Source organism: Physella acuta, unplaced genomic scaffold (assembly GCF_028476545.2).
Source record: "Physella acuta isolate Inbredline_101_S28 unplaced genomic scaffold, ASM2847654v3 ptg001606l, whole genome shotgun sequence".
NCBI classification, from domain to species: Eukaryota; Metazoa; Mollusca; class Gastropoda; family Physidae; genus Physella; species Physella acuta.
The window spans coordinates 16,263-38,334 of record NW_026733120.1 but is presented as its reverse complement, the minus strand read 5'-3'; the positions used below and the strand labels follow the sequence as shown (position 1 = coordinate 38,334).

The 22,072-nt window shown below is 37.7% G+C and overlaps 1 protein-coding gene across 1 annotated transcript in view; it reads left to right on the top strand.

The window, feature by feature from the left end:
- The window catches only part of LOC131929284 (uncharacterized), a 57,539-nt gene that overhangs the window by 24,413 nt on the left and 11,054 nt on the right, over nt 1–22,072 (top strand). Inside the window, exon 3 of the mRNA XM_059285370.1 lies at nt 15,356–15,515. Within this exon, the coding sequence (XP_059141353.1) occupies nt 15,356–15,515 (160 nt within the window). The remainder of the gene's footprint in view (nt 1–15,355; nt 15,516–22,072) is intronic.

Genomic DNA, 22,072 nt, shown 5'->3' with positions numbered 1-22,072 from the left:
CTTAAGACGCGGGCCCGCGCGTGATTGAGCTAAATTGTATTAATTATCGTCTCTAGCACGTGTAGATCTCTGGCGTGCAACATACCCGAGGGGTAGGGATTTTCTTTTTGCATCTGATGTTTAGCGAGTAAGGGGTAGAGTTTAGCATCGAAGATTTAAACTGCCAGTATTGGTGTTAGGGATATGATTATTAGTTTGTTGTTATTAAATAGCCCCATAGTCTAATAGACGTGTTGATGAAAGCATGACGCCAGTTTTGGTAGAGGCGTCAGCTATGGCAAAAAAAAAACAGTTGGTAATCTTTTCGCCTAAGGGGACTCCACTCCTGTTTGATTTCGGAGTTGTCTTTTTTTTCTAGATTAGTTGCTGTTCTCAACTAACGAGCACCATCTGCCCGGGGGTGATTCAAACTCGGGTTGTTTCGGGTCAGTAACCATACGTTCTACCATCTCGACCACGTAAATTAGTTTCACTTTCGCAGCTGGTGGTATATATAGCAGATAAAGTAGAGTTTACATATTTATGTGATCTGGCCTTAACTTTCTTTAACGTGAGTCTGGTGCCATCAGAACTCGGTGGACTCAATGACGTCATACGGAACCGAGCCCGGGATCCTAACCTGAGACTGTCGGGATAGTAGTCTCGCGCTCTACCATCCAACCACGCCCTCCTATATGGTTTCACGTACAGTTTTGTTAAACAGAGGCGTAGCGTGGGGGTAGGGGGAGGGTACATATGTCCTCGGGCGCCGACCTTAGGGGCGCCAAAATGGGTTTGAAAAATATTAAAAGCACATTTTAGCTGCAGTTTTGCATAATTAATATAAAAATATATAGGGGGGGACGCCAAGGGGGGGGGGGGGAGGAGGGGGCGTCATATTTAAAGTTTGTCCCAGTTATGACCAGTTGATGGGACAGTGTGGTCCAAAAGGTAGAGCACACGACTACTAAGTTTCGAGTACGAGTTCGAATCCGGGTTTCGTAGGAGTCCACCTAGCTCTGGTAGGCACTAGACTCACGAATATAAAAGCGACTGGTTATAGTGCTGACCACACTATCCATTCACATGCCGAACTCACAGATTCAGGATAACTCTACTTCACTTGTCCTCTGGACCGTCAGATTGCAAGTTTGTTTTAATGCAAGATAAAAATTAGCTGATATTACATTTGAAATGACAAGCAAAAAAAAAAGTATTATATTTTTTTTTTAAACCGCTCCCACCTCCTTGCAATCATCGCGACGCTATTTTAAAAATAGAAACGGAAGAAGAAGAAAAAAAAAAGATGGAGACGAAATGAAATGTCTAAAAATGACGCCAATAAAGAGGTGGAAGACGAAATTAACCCTCTGCGCATGTGCAGAGATTGACATACAACAAACAGTGAGATAAGAAAAAAAATGAGATTAAATGGGAAAAAAAAAATTGACATCACCGATTCAAAGCAATTTTTCTGCATAGTAGTAAGGTTTTAAATATTTTTTAAGTTAATTAATTTTTAATACAAATTAATAATTAATAATTAAAAACGAATTTTAAAATATTAATTCGTTTTATTTTAATTTTTTAAAATAATTTTTATGTTTGCTTGTTGATTTTTATCAATTCAAAAAAAAGTTAGGGTTTTTAGGTTCTCAAATAAAGGACGTCATTTTTAAGCCGCTGTTTCTTAATGTCACAAAAATACCAACCCTTGTATTGGGGTCACAAATCTCTACAACTTATTTACATGTCCATCTGATATATATATTGCTGTGTATCACTGACGAGATTTTATACTTGCAACATTTCACCACACAACTTCAACTGATAGCACGGGTGAAAAACTGTATCAGTAGTTTATAATTCAGAATTTCTTTCAATCTCTTTTGGGATAGGGCTTGAAAGAGCGATCACACCCCCCCCCCCCCCCACACCCCCCACCCCTTTTCCATACCCCTCCAAACTTGGGCAAAACGTAATAGAAAATAATTCTAATTTATATAGAAAATATATACTTTACCAGAAAAATGAAACTGTATTGGTTATTTAATTGTACCACGTGACAAAACTGTACACACGTAAACTCGAACCTGTTTGAGACTGTGTTCCTAATGACTTAATTAAGCACTGAGTAATTAAGATTGGAATAAGGACGGCGTGGTCGGGAGGGGGGGACGTTTGAGGCCTAACTCCAAACAATTCCGGGTTCAAACCTCCGTTAGCTGGGGATAGCCACACATCTAGGGGAGCAAATTATTAAAATAAATGTTAACACCAACTACTATCTTGCTTGTTCATGGGTGGACAAAGCCTGTGCAGGCGTAGCGACGAGGGGGGGGTGGTACATATGTCCCCGGGCGCCGACCCTATGGGCGCCAAGAAAGCTCATTTTAACTGCAGTTTTGAATTATAAATATAAAATATCTATTTTGGGGGGGGGGGGGGGGGGGTGGGCGCCAAATTGAACGTTTGTCCTCGGGCGCCGGGAGGGGTCGCTACGCCACTGGGCCTGTGGAACCAGATCAAGAAAGTTAAGCAGGCTGTTGTCGGACTAACGGGCCAATGGTGTAATATTCTACTTGATTTAATTTTTATCCAACTCAACATATACACAAAATGACTGAGATACTGAAGTAAGTGACAAAAATTTAGTTTCCCGGGACTAGACATTGCATGACGTAATCGAAACAATATCGACTTTGGAGTGTCTCTATAGGCATACTAATTTATTTATTTTTTTAAATATAGAAATTAAAAAGTAAAAAATTTAAAAAAGTATGAAGTAAAATGTAATTTGCGAATGAGAGATTTTGCGTGATTGCTGCTATTAGATTATAATTGTAGCCTAAATTACATTACCCAAATTCAACTGAATTTCAGACGAAAAATTATTTTTCCTTTTTGTGTTTAAACCGAAAAAAACAGTTATCTCCAACTAGCTGTTATTATATCTTTATAATAGTGTCTATCTATACCTAACAAATGAGTGTCTAATTACAGAAACTATCCAGCTGAAAATGGTATACACGAAGTATAATAAAATACTGGAATTTGGTTTTCTATTTCAATGTAGGAATATTTTGAAAAGCAAATTAGTACCTTTTATCAAATGGATATTTATGGATTATTATTGAGTGTAACATTTCTTTAATAAAAGATCGACAAAAGTGTTGTCTAAGTTTTGGCGTCTATTTTCTTACAAAAAAACCATCCGATCACCATGATGTTATTCTTGTAAAAATGGCTAATGGAAATATCATTGTTAGTTTATTAAAATAACATCAAAGATCATCAGTTATACCTTATCTTAAAATAAACTTGAAAAAAAACCTTTCAGAACAAAATCTTTCTTTTCGTTAATTATACTATCGTAATGGAACCCAATACGACAATCCCCCTTTTAAAGCATTCTCTATTAAATTCTATCAAGGGCTGTGTGTTAAAGGGAGATAATGACACCAACCAGACAGAATAATGACGCGAGTTTAGGTTCTTTAATCTTTAAGTAAATAGAACCCGAATACTAAGAAAACAGAAATGTTTCATGGATTGATCCCGGATCAACACGTGATAATAAAAACAGACAACATTGGTGAACAAATGGGTGAGGTAATTCTATCATAGTCTGGCACTGAGATCGAATTGGATTCTAGATGTAATCCGTGGAAAATTGGACGGCTCACTTTCATTGGGTAGACAGATCAGTGGTATAATACTTGTAACAATTTCGCCTTAGCCTGTTGTAAGACCAATTTGATACTGCTAAAACCTAGTGCTTTTAATCGTGATTGCTGTTTTTTTTTTTTTTTTTTTTTTTTTTTTTTTTTAACTACAAACGGAGTTATAAACATTGAATTAAATGGCGTATAGCCCAAAAGGACTGGTAAATCCTAGCGTTGTTAAATACAGTAAAAGTATTGGTGGTGTGGGGTGTAGTGTTCCTTGTTTAAATATTGATGACACCAGACTGTAATGGTAGTAGTTCTATCACCTATATGTAGACAGTTATGTTAGTAGTTGTATCAGCTATATATAGACAGTTATGTTAGTAGTTCTATCACCTATATGTAGACAGTTATGTTAGTAGTTGTATCAGCTATATATAGACAGTTATGTTAGTAGTTCTATCAGCTATATGTAGACAGTTATGCTAGTACTTCTATCAGCTATTTGTAGATTATATTGTTAATAGTACTATCAGCTATATGTTGACAGTTATGTTAGTAGTTCTATCAGCTATATGTAGACAGTTATGTTAGTACTTCTATCAGCTATTTGTAGATTATAATGTTAATAGTACTATCAGCTATATGTAGACAGTTATGCTAGTACTTCTATCAGCTATTTGTAGATTATAATGTTAATAGTTCCATCAGCTATATGTAGACAGTTATGCTTGTACTTCTATCAGCTATTTGTAGATAATAATGTTAATAGTTCCATCAGCTATATGTAGACAGTTATGTTTGTACTTCTATCAGCTATTTGTAGATAATAATGTTAATAGTTCCATCAGCTATATGTAGACAGTTATGCTTGTACTTCTATCAGCTATTTGTAGATTATAATGTTAATAGTTCCATCAGCTATATGTAGACAGTTATGCTTGTACTTCTATCAGCTATTTGTAGATTATAATGTTAATAGTACTATCAGCTATATGTAGACAGTTATGCTAGTACTTCTATCAGCTATTTGTAGATAATAATGTTAATAGTTCCATCAGCTATATGTAGACAGTTATGCTTGTACTTCTATCAGCTATTTGTAGATTATAATGTTAATAGTTCCATCAGCTATATGTAGACAGTTATGCTTGTACTTCTATCAGCTATTTGTAGATTATAATGTTAATAGTTCCATCAGCTATATGTAGACAGTTATGCTTGTACTTCTATCAGCTATTTGTAGATTATAATGTTAATAGTTCCATCAGCTATATGTAGACAGTTATGCTAGTACTTCTATCAGCTATTTGTAGATTATAATGTTAATAGTTCTATCAGCTATATGTAGACAGTTATGCTAGTACTTCTATCAGCTATTTGTAGATTATAATGTTAATAGTGCTATTAGCTATATGTAGACAGTTATGCTTGTACTTCTATCAGCTATTTGTAGATTAAAATGTTAATAGTTCTATCAGCTATATGTAGACAGTTATGCTGGTACTTCTATCAGCTATTTGTAGATTATAATGTTAATAGTGCTATCAGCTATATGTAGACAGTTATGCTAGTACTTCTATCAGCTATTTGTAGATTATAATGTTAATAGTGCTATCAGCTATATGTAGACAGTTATGCTAGTACTTCTATCAGCTATTTGTAGATTATAATGTTAATAGTACTATCAGCTATATGTAGACAGTTATGCTAGTACTTCTATCAGCTATTTGTAGATTATAATGTTAATAGTGCTATCAGCTATATGTAGACAGTTATGCTAGTACTTCTATCAGCTATTTGTAGATTATAATGTTAATAGTTCTGTCAGCTATTTGTAGATTATATTGTTAATAGTACTATCAGCCATGTTAAACTGTTATGTTAGTAGATACCGTAAGTAATTTTGCTGTTAATTTATTATTTTACCGATTTAATAAAAATATTTATATTTGGTTTAAAAAAAACATACCTGGATAATACGAGAACGAGGTTAGTGACCTACTTACAAGCCCTATAGTCAAGTTAGGGAAATGTACAACTCTACTTTGCCCGACATATTAATCTCCAAATGATATTTTGAAAATTAAAAAAAAATTACTTGTAGATTAACATATTTTTTTCATGAAAACAGAAGGTTTTTTTTCCTCATAAAATCAAACAAATGTAAACCCTTTCCACGCGATTTATATTTTAAACTTGAAGACCTTATCATGCCGACAAATCGAGAATTGGGTTCCCATAAAAACAAAATGAAAATATATTTGCTAGACTGATCATTCAATAACAGAGTGAGGTTATGAAAACACAAGAACATCTCAACAACAAATTCTAACCAATCGTATCAGTTGTATGGCTGAGCGATAAGGGCAGCTACTCATCTTCAACATCCTTTCTATGTTTATGACAGGAAATTGACTCGTTGTTTTTATGTGTTTTGTATCTTGTTTGCTTCGTATAGAAGTTTGAGATGGCTGAAAGAAATATACTTTTTAAATAACTAGATAAATAAAGTAATAAAACAAGATTGGTAGTCTGTAATAAAACAGTAGTATTCAGAATGGGAGGCAAAGGGTGTAGTGTAGTGATAGAGGAGGGGGGTTTCTGGTAGAGGGGTGTGGAATAGTGTTAGAGGGGGTGTGGGGAGTAGAGATAGGGGAGGTGTGGGTAGTGATGGAGGAGGTGAGGAGTGCTTCTGAGGTTTTTAATTCAATGCTTACAACCAGCCGGATCATCATTATCTTTCTTTTGCTGAAATGAAGTAGAGTTAATTTCTTTCAATTACCTCGACATACAGGGTTGGGGGGGGGGGTGTCTTGCCAGCAGCTTTTGTTTCCTTAGCGTGAGACGGTTACCCGACCAGCCCCAAAACGGGTACAATAAAAGACACATAAAGTCGAAACGTCCTTCATTGACTATTGTAGTACATTGCAAAGAACTTGCATTACAATAAGAGATATTTAAAATGTAAAGTGCATACAAAATTTTTTTTTCTTGTTAAATAATCAGTGTGGTATTTTTTTACTATTACATTGCTCACTATGTTTAAAATCAGAGTAATGTTTAAGAATATTTAGTATTTTGTTTTTTTAAAGGTTGTTTTGTATGAGTTACTACCCATTAAAAGCTAAAATAAAGTAAGGGAAACAATCTCAACGTAAGTTCTACTTTAGCTTTAACAACATTGTGAAACACCAGCAATAATATAATAATAATTGATTATCATTGTTTTAAATTTGTATATTTATAGTTTTATATTTTTTTATTTTTTTTTATATTTATAGAGTATATAATTATTATTTAACTATAGCAAAAATATATAAAAATATTAATTGTATTAAATTTTTAATTTGTTAATTTGTAAAACATCCAATGTAATATATTGCATTGTTTTGATTTATTGCGGAAGTATTTAATTAAAAGCTCTAAATTACCAAAAAAAAAAAAAAAATTAACTGCAATTTACTGTTTTAAAGAAACTACATAAAATTAACCTGTTTTGATCTCCCCTAAACTTTCTCGCATAATCTTACATAACACTACGGGGGATGGCAACTCGGATTATAGACATGATTTTTAATTACTTATACTTTTAAAAATAGAACAGAGTCTCGTAGAAAAAAAAGTTACTAAATTGAAAAATTAGAAGTAGAAGAATTGCCACTTCTGGTTACCGGAAATCGCTGAAAAGTTGACACAGTACTACAAATTTGATATCTATATATATAAAGCAAAGTGGTCAAGTGCCCGATAGGGCACTTCCCGGCGCCGCAGGCGCGTCAAATTTGGCACGATGGTGCCTTCGGGCAATAGAACACGAAGGCCGGTGACGGTTGGCCGAAAAGTCTACGGAGAAGGGGTCAAAACTGACCTCGACTGACCGGCGCCTTATATGGGCTATATTACGAAAAAAAATTTCCTCCGACGACCCCCCTTGAAATTTTGTGAGGTGGTAGGAGAACACCTTGGGGTGTCACAAAAAACTCGCCATGTCCGGGAAAAATCGGGAAATGGGTCAAAACTGACCAGTCGTATTTCCCTATATAATCTTTGTATTTTATGGGAAAAACAGAGGGTCATTTCAAAACGGATTTTAGGGCACTTACCCTGTTTACATCTGGCTAATTTTTGGCATGTTTATAGGTAAATGGCTTGACCGTAGGGCAGACCTGTCGGTCTTACTCAAAGCCTTCGACGAGGGCTAAAAAGTGACCGCGAGTGAAATTCTCTTTATATGAGCTCTATTACGAAAAAAAATTTCCTCCGACGACCCCCCTTGATATTTTGTGAGGTGGTAGGAGAACGCCTTGGGGTGTCACAAAAAACTCGCCATGTCCGGGAAAAATCGGGAAATGGGTCAAAACTGACCAGTCGTATTTCCCTATATAATCTTTGTATTTTATGGGGAAAACAGAGGGTCATTTCAAAACGGATTTTATGGCACTTACTCTCTTTACATGTGGCTCAGTTTTGGCATGCTTATAGGTAAATGGCTTGACCTTTAGGGAAAACTGTCGGTTACACTCAAAGCACTCGACGAGGGCTAAAAAGTGACCGCGAGTGAAATTCTCTTTATATGAGCTCTATTACGAAAAAAAAATTCCTCCGACGACCCCCCTTGAAATTTTCTGAGGTGGTAGGAGAACACCTTGGGGTGTCACAAAAAACTCGGCATTTCTGGGAAAACTTCGTAAAGCGGTCAAAACTGACCAGTTGTATTTCCCTATATAATCTTTGTATTTTATGGGAAAAACAGAGGGTCATTTCAACGCAGACTTTAGGGTACTTAAGCTCAGTATATCTGGCTAATTTTTTGCATGCTCCTAGGTCAATGGCTTGACCTTTAGGGAAAACTGTCGGTTACACTCAAAGCCCTCGACGAGGGCTAAAAAGTGACCGCGAGTGAAATTCTCTTTATATGAGCTCTATTACGAAAAAAAATTCCTCCGACGACCCCCCTTGAAATTTTCTGAGGTGGTAGGAGAACACCTTGGGGTGTCACAAAAAACTCGGCATATCTGGGAAAACTTCGTAAAGCGGTCAAAACTGACCAGTTGTATTTCCCTATATAATCTTTGTATTTTATGGGAAAAACAGAGGGTCATTTCAACGCAGACTTTAGGGTACTTAAGCTCAGTATATCTGGCTAATTTTTTGCATGCTCCTAGGTCAATGGGTTGACCTTTAGGGAAAACTGTCGGTTACACTCAAAGCCCTCGACGAGGGCTAAAAAGTGACCGCGAGTGAAATTCTCTTTATATGAGCTCTATTACGAAAAAAAAATTCCTCCGACGACCCCCCTTGAAATTTTCTGAGGTGGTAGGAGAACACCTTGGGGTGTCACAAAAAACTCGGCATATCTGGGAAAACTTCGTAAAGCGGTCAAAACTGACCAGTTGTATTTCCCTATATAATCTTTGTATTTTATGGGAAAAACAGAGGGTCATTTCAACGCAGACTTTAGGGTACTTAAGCTCAGTATATCTGGCTAATTTTTTGCATGCTCCTAGGTCAATGGGTTGACCTTTAGGCAAAACTGTCGGTTTCACTCAAAGCCCTCGACGAGGGCTAAAATGTGACCGCGAGTGAAATTCTCTTTATATGAGCTCTATTACGAAAAAAAAATTCCTCCGACGACCCCCCTTGATATTTTGTGAGGTGGTAGAAGAACACCTAGGGGTGTCACAAAAAACTCGGCATATCTGGGAAAACTTCGTAAAGCGGTCAAAACTGACCAGTTGTATTTCCCTATATAATCTTTGTATTTTATGGGAAAAACAGAGGGTCATTTCAACGCAGACTTTAGGGTACTTAAGCTCAGTATATCTGGCTAATTTTTTGCATGCTCCTAGGTCAATGGGTTGTCCTTTAGGGAAAACTGTCGGTTTCACTCAAAGCCCTCGACGAGGGCTAAAAAGTGACCGCGAGTGAAATTCTCTTTATATGAGCTCTATTACGAAAAAAAATTCCTCCGACGACCCCCCTTGAAATTTTCTGAGGTGGTAGGAGAACACCTTGGGGTGTCACAAAAAACTCGGCATATCTGGGAAAACTTCGTAAAGCGGTCAAAACTGACCAGTTGTATTTCCCTATATAATCTTTGTATTTTATGGGAAAAACAGAGGGTCATTTCAACGCAGACTTTAGGGTACTTAAGCTCAGTATATCTGGCTAATTTTTTGCATGCTCCTAGGTCAATGGCTTGACCTTTAGGGAAAACTGTCGGTTTCACTCAAAGCCCTCGACGAGGGCTAAAATGTGACCGCCAGTGAAATTCTCTTTATATGAGCTCTATTACGAAAAAAAAATTCCTCCGACGACCCCCCTTGATATTTTGTGAGGTGGTAGAAGAACACCTAGGGGTGTCACAAAAAACTCGGCATATCTGGGAAAACTTCGTAAAGCGGTCAAAACTGACCAGTTGTATTTCCCTATATAATCTTTGTATTTTATGGGAAAAACAGAGGGTCATTTCAACGCAGACTTTAGGGTACTTAAGCTCAGTATATCTGGCTAATTTTTTGCATGCTCCTAGGTCAATGGGTTGACCTTTAGGGAAAACTGTCGGTTTCACTCAAAGCCCTCGACGAGGGCTAAAAAGTGACCGCGAGTGAAATTCTCTTTATATGAGCTCTATTACGAAAAAAAAATTCCTCCGACGACCCCCCTTGAAATTTTCTGAGGTGGTAGGAGAACACCTTGGGGTGTCACAAAAAACTCGGCATATCTGGGAAAACTTCGTAAAGCGGTCAAAACTGACCAGTTGTATTTCCCTATATAATCTTTGTATTTTATGGGAAAAACAGAGGGTCATTTCAACGCAGACTTTAGGGTACTTAAGCTCAGTATATCTGGCTAATTTTTTGCATGCTCCTAGGTCAATGGCTTGACCTTTAGGGAAAACTGTCGGTTTCACTCAAAGCCCTCGACGAGGGCTAAAATGTGACCGCGAGTGAAATTCTCTTTATATGAGCTCTATTACGAAAAAAAAATTCCTCCGACGACCCCCCTTGATATTTTGTGAGGTGGTAGAAGAACACCTAGGGGTGTCACAAAAAACTCGGCATATCTGGGAAAACTTCGTAAAGCGGTCAAAACTGACCAGTTGTATTTCCCTATATAATCTATGTATTTTATGGGAAAAACAGGGAAATTTTAACACAATTTTTAGGTTACTTAATGTCTGTACATCATGCTACGTTTTTGCATACACTACTAAAGATGACTAGGCCGTATGGAAAAACTGTTGGTCAGACTCAAAGCCCTCGACGAGGGCTAAAAGATGATCTTGAGTGAAATTCTCCTTATACGAGATATATATATATATAAATAAATTGACGAACGATCCCCTTAATATTATGTGACGTCGTAGACCGACCATGGAGGGTAACAAAAAAACTTTATTCCCGTCATAAACAGCCATTATAGTCGTTAAATATGTTCATATAACGTAATTTCTTATATAAGCAAACAATATAAGTAAACAATGACATACGTCATACGTTCAGTTTTCAAGGGAGGTAACGTTTTTAAAATTATTATTTTTCAAATAATTGTATACTATTTTAAACAGAAACAGAAAATGACGAAGTATAGCATTTGTTTTAGTACAAAATTAAGTTGTTAATTTAGTTAAGTATGTTAATTAAATTAATTAATTAATTTCAAAAGGCAATGTAATATAAACTATGAGATATACTGTTCATGAAACCTGTGTAGTTCTAATTCCATTTTAGTTATACATTGCGTACTTTCCAAAAATTCTGTACGAACATAATATAAATGACGAACAAAAACATGTCTTTTCTAAAGTTAGCATTACTGTTTAAATTCAACTTATTAAAGCACTCCACACCCAATCCATCGCTAAATAATTAAGTATTCAAATTCTCAAATGTTTTTTAAAAACCTAAGCGAAGCTAGGCAGTATGCCTAGTAATACTTATATTTATAAAAATCTCATTTTTACTTTCTCGATTATACGAAGTATATAGAAAGTCTTGTAATCGTGCAAAAAAAAAATTGAGATTTTAAAAAATCTCGACGTTTTACACCTCACTGATACGGAAAAACATAATTTTGCACTCTTGTCCGTATGTCTGAGTGTCTGTCTGTGTGTGTGTGTGTCTGTCTGTCTGTGTTTAAACACGATAACTTGAGTATTGTTACAGCTAGGTTGATGAAATTTCTTATATAAGTATTTTATCTAAATCGTAGATCCGTAGCAACTTTTGGGCGATTTCCGATAACCGGAAGTAGTACTTTTTCTACTTTGAAATTTTAAAAAGTCTATAACTTGAGAACTATTTCAGATAGATAAATGAAATTTCACAAGTAAGTAAAAGATCTAATTTTCTACCTTCTGTCAAATTTTTAAGTAATTTCCGTTGACTGGAAGTACTAATTTACGCTATTTCCGATTTCTCAAAAAACGCATGTAAACTTATAAAGTACTAATAATAATATTGCGCACTATTATGCACATTTTGGTGTTCGCTTGGTGCGCAATTCTTTTTTCTATGAGATTCTATTCTATTTTTAAAAGTTTAAGTAATTAAGAATCATGTCTATATTCCAAGTTATATAAGAATGTTCGAGAAAGTTTAGGGGAGACCACTCCCGGTTTATTTTCTGTTTGAACGCTAACAATACTTTCTACATACTTCGTATACGAGAAAGTAAAAACATCATATCATTCCGACCCTTTAACTTTAACGTAATAATTAGTAATAAGGATTTTAAAAACAACAAGTTAATTATTTTACACATTTTTTGTTCACTTTTAACACAATATTAGGAGAACAAATCACGCTTCTAAACACAGTTAAAATAACATTTAAACGATGTTACGAATTGTACCTTTTTTGGTCTTTTTTGAGTGGTTGGTTTGTCATGAACTAAGATATTTTTTTGTTTTGGAATATTTGGTCTTATCAAATATTTTTGAAGTTTTATAAAATGTAGGTGTACCACGCTTAATACTAAAAAATATTTTGCTCTGGCTAATTATGATAGTAATCCGCAGTGGCGTAGCAAGGTCGTGTCCATTGTCCCTAATGTACTAAGTACTTCCAATTCAACCCAGTGCCCCTAATGTAATGGGTGCTTACAACCCCCCAGTGTCTCTAATGTACTGATGTACTGAGTGCTTTACATTTCCTCTAAGCCCTAATAAAGGCTTCCATTCCCCCAGTGTCCCTAATGTACTGATTACTGAGTGCTTCCATTCCCCCCCCCCCCCGCAGTGCCCCTAATGTACTGAGTGCTTCCATCCCCCCAGTGTCCCTAATGTACTAATGTACTGAATGTTTCCATCCCTTCCTTCCAGTGTACCTAATGTACTGAGTACTTCCATTTCCTCCCCCAGTGGCCCACCTAGTGAACTCCGACATGACCTACTGCCCTAATGTACTGAGTGCTATACATTTCCTCCCCAAATGGCCCTAATGTACTGAGTGCTTTACATTTCCTCCCCCAGTGGCCCTAATGTACTGAGTGCTTTACAGTTCCTCCGTCACTGCCCTAATGTACTGAATGCTTCTATTCCCCCCAGTGTCCCTAATGTTCTAATGTACTGAGTACTTCCATTTCCTTCCCCAGTGGCCCACCTAGTGAACTCCGACATGACCTACTGCCCTAATGTACTGAGTGCTTTAAATTTCCATCCCCCAGTGGCCCAAATGTACTGCCTGTGTCCCTAATGTACTAATATACTGAGTGCTTCCATCCCACCCAAAAAGCCCTAATGTACTGAGTGCTTTACATTTCCTCCCCCAGTGTCCCTAATGTACTGAGTGCTTCTATTTCCTCCCCCCCAGTGTCCCTAATGTACTGAGTGCTTTACATTCCCCCCCAGTGTCCCTAATGTACTCAGTGCTATACATTTCCTCCCCAAATGGCCCTAATGTACTGAGTGCTTTACATTTTCTCCCCCAGTGTCCCTAATGTACTGAGTGCTTTACATTTCCTCCCCCAGTGTCCCTAATGTACTGAGTGCTTTACATTTCCTCCACCAGTGTCCCTAATGTACTGAGTGCTTTACATTTCCTCCCCCAGTGTCCCTAATGTACTGAGTGCTTCCATCCCCCCCACCCTCCCTAATGTACTGAGTGCTTCTATTTCCTCCCCCTCCCCCAGTGTCCCTAATGTACTGAGTGCTTTACATTTTCTCCCCCAGTGTCCTTAATGTACTGAGTGCTTTACATTTCTCCCCCAGTGTCCCTAATGTACTGAGTGCTTTACATTTTCTCCCCCAGTGTCCCTAATGTACTGAGCGCTTTACATTTCCTCCCCCCAGTGCCCCTAATGTACTGAGTGCTTTACATTTCCTCCCCCAGTGTCCCTAATGTACTGAGTGCTTTACATTTTCTCCCCCAGTGTCCCTAATGTACTGAGCGCTTTACATTTCCTCCCCCAGTGTCCCTAATGTACTGAGTGCTTTACATTTCCTCCCCCAGTGGCCCTAATGTACTGAGTGCTTTACATTTCCTCCCCCCAGTGCCCCTAATGTACTGAGTGCTTTACATTTTCTCCCCCAGTGTCTCTAATGTACTGAGTGCTTTACATTTCCTCCCCCAGTGTCCCTAATGTACTGAGTGCTTTACATTTCCTCCCCCCAGTGTCCCTAATGTACTGAGTGCTTTACATTTCCTCCCCCAGTGTCCCTAATGTACTGAGTGCTTTACATTTCCTCCCCCAGTGGCCCTAATGTACTGAGTGCTTTACATTTCCTCCCCCCCCCAGTGTCCCTAATGTACTGAGTGCTTTACATTTCCTCCCCCAGTGTCCCTAATGTACTGAGTGCTTTACATTTTCTCCCCCAGTGTCCCTAATGTACTGAGTGCTTCTATTTCCTCCCCCCCCCAGTGTCCCTAATGTACTGAGTGCTAAACATTTCCTCCCCAAATGGCCCTAATGTACTGAGTGCTTTACATTTCCCCCCCCCCCCCCAGTGTCCCTAATGTACTGAGTGCTTACATTTCCTCCCTCAGTGTCCCAAAAGTACTGAGCGCTTTATATTTCCTCCCCCAGTGTCCCTAATGTACTGAGTGCTTTACATTTCCTCCCCCCCCCCCAGTGTCCCTAATGTACTGAGTGCTTTACATTTCCTCCCCCAGTGTCCCTAATGTACTGAGTGCTTTACATTTCCTCCCCCCCCCCCCCCAGTGTCCCTAATGTACTGAGTGCTTTACATTTCCTCCCCCAGTGTCCCTAATGTACTGAGCGCTTTATATTTCCTCCCCCAGTGTCCCTAATGTACTGAGTGCTTTACATTTTCTCCCCCAGTGTCCCTAATGTACTGAGTGCTTTACATTTCCTCCCCCCCCCCAGTGTCCCTAATGTACTGAGTGCTTTACATTTCCTCCCCCCCCCCAGTGTCCCTAATGTACTGAGTGCTTTACATTATCTCCCCCAGTGTCACTAATGTACTGAGTGCTTTACATTTCCTCTCCCAGTGTCCCTAATGTACTGAGTGCTTTACATTCCCCCCCCCCCAGTGTCCCTAATGTACTGAGTGCTATACATTTCCTCCCCCAGTGTCCCTAATGTTCTAATGTACTGAGTGCTTCCATTCCCCCCCCCCCCAGTGTCCCTAATGTACTGAGTGCTTTACATTTCCTCCCCCAGTGTCCCTAATGTACTGAGTGCTTTACATTTCCTCCCCCAGTGTCCCTAATGTACTGAGTGCTTTACATTTCCTCCCCCAGTGGCCCACCTAGTGAGCTCCGACATGACCTACTGCCCTAGAAGCCTGTACGACTGCGACAGCCTGGACACCGTGCTGCACAACTCTATCGACGCCATCATCACGCCCGAGTTCATGTCCTCGGTGCACGAGGACAGCGGCCAGATTGACGAGCTCTGCAAGTGAGTTGTGTCCCCGTGATGTTGTTTTTGTAGCGTTAATTAGTAATTATGTCCCCTGAATTTTTTGTTTCGAGTTCTTTCCCCTGTGTTCTGTGTTTGGAGTATTGACACTTTTTTTTATGTAAGCTAGGACTTGCGTCCCCAATTTTTGTATTCCTATGTTATAAGTTAGCTAGGAATTGTGTTCCCTGATTTTTGGTTGCGAGTTGTTTTCCCTGTCATCTGTGTTTGTTAGGAGTAGCGAACCTGTTTTTCTTTATGTACGTTAGAAGTTGCGTCTCCATTTTTTGTGTTCCTGTGTTTTATGTTGGCAAGGAATAATGTCCCCTATTTTGTATAGCTAGGTGTTGTGTCCCCTGTATTTATAAAGTGATTCTTCTTTCTTCTTCTTCGTTCTTAATTTTAAGTGTTGGAAGGGTTCGAGCCTTATCTGCCAGAGGTTTCGAACTCGAGACTTTTTTCGAATTTTAACAACCATGAGCTTTTTGCTGACTCGACCACGCCTCAAACACAATTAAGTATACGTGTCAACTGGTTATGCGCCAAAAAATGATTAAAAATCATGTCTAGATACCAAGTTGCCATCCCCAGTAATGTTATATAAGACATTTGGATAAGTTTAGGGATCACTCCCGCTTTTTTAATTACGTTATATTGTAATTAAATCATTATCTCGTAAAGTCTTTGGTAGTCTCTTCTTAGTGACTTCAGCTAATAGTTAAGTGACTTGGTTGTTCAGTCCCTTGATAATTATGTCCCTTAGAAATTAAGTCCAATTCAGTTATGTCTCATGGTTGTTAAGTCCCTTAGGCGTGATGCCCCTTGACAGCTTCTAGGTAGTTAAGCCTCTTGGTAGTTTAGTTGATGTTTTTCGACATGATTCTCTCCATCCTTTTAAAGCGGTGTTGGGTATCTAGCTAAACTTTGCTTCTTAGTAATATTGACATTCGTTATTAATTTTATTCTTTAAAAAATGTGTTACAAACAATAATGATGATTTCAGCAAGCACAAAAAAAAAAAAAAAAAAAAAAAAAAAAAAAAAATTTAAAAAAAAAAAAACCCACCTAAAATTGATATTTCTGGGATTTTAACTAAACAAACGAGACCCACTCCAGTGCATTACAAACCTGAGACGGCCAAAGTCCCCGTTCTAAAAATGTAACCAAACCCGGGACTTTGAATCTCCGCTGTATTTGAGGTGGTACTACAGGCTATCGAATGTCGCTTCCTAGACGCTCAGCCGCTTTGAGCGGGGCAGAACTCAGTGTAAAGGGAGACGACTCTTCCTTCAGCGATGTCTGTTTTTCTGAAAGCTTTTTTGATACGGGGGGGTAACTCGAAGATGCTTTCGGTTTTTAATTAGAGAGTGAACGAGGCTGGATACGTGACTTAAAAGAAAAGATCTAGAATTTTCCGGTATGTTGACAGATTTATTAAATCTTTTCGTCCATGAGACCTCGGGCATTTTTTTTTTGTTCACCGGAAGACAAGTTTTATATTTGAGTTATTAATTTATTTTTGGGTTGTGCGTGCAATTAATACCCTACGAAATGTTCGACAAAATTATAATTGTTTTTTTTTTTTAACAAACATTAAATCGATCGCTGTGTGTTTTTAAAGAAAATGTCTGCATTGATTTTTTAAGGACTAGATTAAAATATCTGATGGTGTTCCTTTTTTAAAAATCTATAAAATAAAAATGAGTACATACATTTTATACTGTAATCTTTGCCTTTTTTGTTTATTTATTTCATTAGGAAAATCTTCCCAAATTATTTTAACAGTTATATTTAGTTAACATACACCATGTATAACATGTACACCATTGAGTCAAAAATCCTCTTCCCACACTAGTATCATATTGAGCACTTACAGATTTCTACAACAGTTATATTTAGTTAACACACCTTCGTCATATATCCTCATTCCACACTAGTGGCATATTGAGCATTACACTTACAATATCCTATAAAAGATATCTATATATGTAAAATTCTCTTCAAGGAGACCATAGAAAACACCACGCAGCCTAGCCACCACCCTCATCCCCACCTCTCATGTGAGCTGTGGTTCACCCAGAATATTTACAATCGTAGAGCCGGGTTAGTGAGGATTATTAGGGGCAGATAATTTAGTATTAAACGATTTGAAACGAAGGGGAGGTAACAATTTCTGATTGATCTTTACTTTGTCTGTAAACGGCTGCCTTCACTGGGCGGGAGGGGGGTAGTGTTGAATTCACAAATTATGATTAGGTAATAAGCAGAAAATAAAACAACTAGATGGCGGCGTTTACTAAGTTGCGGGTCAGCTCGTATGTAATAAACACACACCACATATAGCATGTACACAATCGAGTCATATATCCTGATTCCACATTCATGGCATAGTGCCAGGGCCGGCGCTAGCTATAAGGCGAAGTAGGCCGTCGCCTAGGGCGCCATCACGAGGGGTCGCAAAAAGGTTTAATCGCTATTATCAAAAGTACCTAATAAAAAATAACTTTGAATATCTTTTATGAACTATGGATGGTAATATACAAAGGAGTAGCGATCTATTTCGGCGCCTAGGACGAATTATCAATTTTGCACCCCTACCCAGTAGCGTAGCGAGGGGGGGGGGGGGGGCGGGGGGGGGACATATGTCCCCGGGCGCCGACCTTAGGGGGGGGGCCAAATTGAAAGTTTGAAAGGGGGGTGCAAATGAAAAGTTCGAGGGGGGGTGCAAATCGAAAGTTTGAGGGGGAGGGTGCAAATGAAAAGTTCGAGGGGGGGGGGGTGCAAATCGAAAGTTTGAGGGGGGGTGCAAATCGAAAATTTGCTCCCGAGGGGGCGCCAAATTGAAAGTTTGTCCCCGGGCGCCGGAAGGGTCGCTACGCCTCTGCCCCTACCCCAAATTTAGGCCTATATAGGTCTATATTTATTCGCGATTGTGAAAATGCAACCGAACCTCCCAAATTTAGAAAGGCCGGGGCGCTTTTTACCAGTCACTTTGCCTTTTTATTTTGGTGTCACATAATTGATGTAGAAAAGGATTAAATAATTCCGCAATTTAAATTTCGAACATTTCAAACGGTTATCTAATTTTAATGTTGATTTAGTGATCGCTCCAGCGCATGACGGGGCGTTCCAATACACGTGCAATTTTGGTTTTTAATAGGGCTTGTATGTCTCGTTTTCTCTCACTTTGAATTAGAAATCTGTTCTGGTGTATAGTTTTGTAATGACGGGGTGTTCAAAGTAGTGTACTTGTTTGGTAAGTTTTAATGAATTGTTTAGATTTGGGAGTAACGGCTGAAGGCTGTTGCAGATATGGTTTCATACGTATAAAGTACCGAAGTGTTAAAGTGTTGTATTTTTTATTTGGCTGTTGTGTAGTTGTAGGTCTAGTGGAATCTGATTGGTAGTAGAGAAATGAACAGTGTTTCTTCCAGACTTTTTTTCAGGGGGCGCTTGATATTTTCGGGGGAGGGGGGGGGGGTCAACATTTTTCGGGGGGGGGGGGGGGCGGACACTAGTAAAAGTGTATGTTTACTATATAAATTCCATCTCGTTCGGGAGGCGGTAGACCTTCTTCGCCCCCCCCCCCCCCCCCCCCGAAGAGATGCCTGTAAGAAACTCTGGAAATGAGGATGTAGACAATGAGGTATCGTTGTTCTGGAGTCTGGGAGTATCGAGCATTGCGGTATTAAGGTATCGAAGTGTGATGGCTGTTATCGTATAGTAGTAGGTCCAGTGAAATCGTTATTGATTGGGAGTATCATTTGTAAAGCTTGGTGAAGTTAAGCGAGTTGGTGTCGTAGTTCTGGAGCATCGAGTCTAGTTATGTTTAGGTATCGAAGTTTGATATGTGTTGTGAATGTAGTCGAGTATATCGAGTAGTCGAATTTATTGTAAGTTAGATGATTTCAATTCCGGACGGAATACTCTACAAAGAAAGGTAGGCGTTCTCTAGTTGAAAAATCCTGTTTTTTTAGGAATCTATATTGCCACTCTTAAAGTATTAATACACAATTAATAGGCTGGAATTTAAAACTAACCGTAATTTTTTTTTTCTTATATTTAATCAATTACAGCAATTTCGTAATCAGTAAATTCATTTATTATAAAACGTCCCTTTTAATAGGGGATCCAAAATTTAAGCAAGATCTAGCTTCCATGTCAAATTAATTAAATATGTCGTCAATATTGAATAGAAGTATGTTATTATAAAGATACCGTGTTTAGACTTTTAAACAACACGTACAGTTAAGTAGTCGATCAATAAAATATATTATTTGACACCGTTACGTGGCTAAAATATAAAAGATTCGTTATAATTAATATGTAATGAAATTTAGATCATGTTTTTTTTAAGTTTGTCTTAGTTTCACTTGATTAATTTAGCCATTTTTTAAAAAAGTTATTTCCCTTGAATAAAATTTTGTTTATTGTATTTCCAAATGGGAGATAATTCTTTGCTTAACTTTACATTCATTGCAAATTCCTACACCTTAGGTTGGCCGCTTACTTTTAAATACAACTTTAAGTTATTATTTATAATTGTAAAAATTATGTAGAGCAGAAGTTCTAACCAAAATAGTTTGGTATTTTTTTAGCATTAACCAGTTGAAAAACAAATACATCAGTAGCCGTTGTAGATTGCTATACTTAATGTTAGTAGACATACATTATGAGATAGTGCAACAAATGCGTCTAAATTCGTCTTAGTCGCCAATTAATTACCTAATTTATTGGTTTTTTTTTTATATTTTCACCCTCTCCTAAATGATTCATATATAAGAATTGTAGGCTGGATTCTATAACATTTATAACCTTTTATTTTTTTAAAACCAAAACAAAAATCGTTACATTTTACAATTATAACTAAAGACAGTCAAGCTTAAAACAGGTAAGTTCTGTTGTGGAACTCACCTTGGGAGTTCTGCAGAGAGCCCAACACTACAAGCAGGGCCGGCGCTACCTATAAGGCGAACTAGGCGGTCGCGTAGGGGCGCTGTTCTTAAGGGGGGGGGGGCGCAAAAATGGGTAATCGCCATTATAAAAAAGTACCGAATAATTCATAACTGTGTGATGTGTCGCAATATATAATAGAAAATACAACGTTAACATTACCAGCAAGAATGTCTGTTGTAACTGTATTAAATCTTAAACTGGTAATGTCAAGTTTCCTTTGTGATTTATACGGCAGATGAAGTCGAGTTTACATGTTTCTTGACCTCGGCATATAAATGGATGGTGTGGTCAGCAGTGTTCGAAGCCAACTTTACCTACCGTAACTTAAGTCGGGTACCCATTAGAGCTGGGTGTTAAGCGCTCTTCCACTCGACCATCCCAACCCATATTCTTAATCATACATGCGTTTTCTTCCATAAATCATTATATATGAGTAATTTAAAGTTCAAAATGAAAATTATTAATTAAATAAATTATGATTTTTTAAAATTATGAAATAAGATACATAGTTCAAAACATGAACGTATTCTGATCCGTAACTATGAAGAGTTTTACAGTATTTACCAACTAGAAATGTGTCCTGTTATATAATTGAATTATCGTCTTAGTTATTATTCAAGACATAATTATACGTCACGGACTTATTTCGTACCTCGAGGTTCGGCTAGTTCGCGACTCGGGACGACAAGGCTAATCTCATACGCGCTTTGTCCATTTTTCTCGATTATGAAATCTTAATCCCAATTCCCTAAGGCAAACGGGATTTACCTCGTAATTCCTAAGCTGAGCCTGCGGTTTGTAAAGATATCAACCCAATAATCCTTTCAGATGATTGGGTACGAACAAACTGAAAGGACAATAGACAAATATATATTTGACTTAATGTCACAGTAAACACATTTTTTCTCGGTTTAATTTACTATATTTGTAATGTAATAAAAATACATATATAAAAATACAATAATAAAAACACCTAATATATGGTCGATACAAGATATAGGACTCCACACCCAGGACTAAGTTCTCATACACTAAGACAGTGTTAGGATAGCCTTAAGGGCTGGAGAATATAGATTTGGTTAGTTTACTGTTTCCAATTATTTATGCTTGGTATACACGTATGGGGGGGGAGGTTGTTTAAGGCAAGTGTATAAATTATTTAAATTTGTCTTTTGAAAGTAGCGAATGAATATTATATACATCCAAATCATTTCCTAATCTTGCCAACAAAACACGGGGTAGAAGATATAGTGTTCACGTGTTTCAATGACTCTGGCATATGAATGTTTGTCTTGTCAGCACTATACCCACTAGCCTTAATAATATGAATCAGGTACCCATTTAGGGACGTCCTACAGAATCGAGCCCGGGATTCGAATTTGAGACTTTTGGGTTAGCAGACATAAGCTCTATCACCCCAACGCCGTACCATAAAATAATAAAGGAAAACATGTTTTTAAAATTAATTTTTAATTGTTGCATTTTAGGTAAAACAATGAGAGTCAGAACGCATTTGTCCACATTGTTACACAATTTATTATATTTTAAACCAACAAGAGAAATTGTTTAAGTAAAACTCCTCAGATCTTTAGTGTCTATTT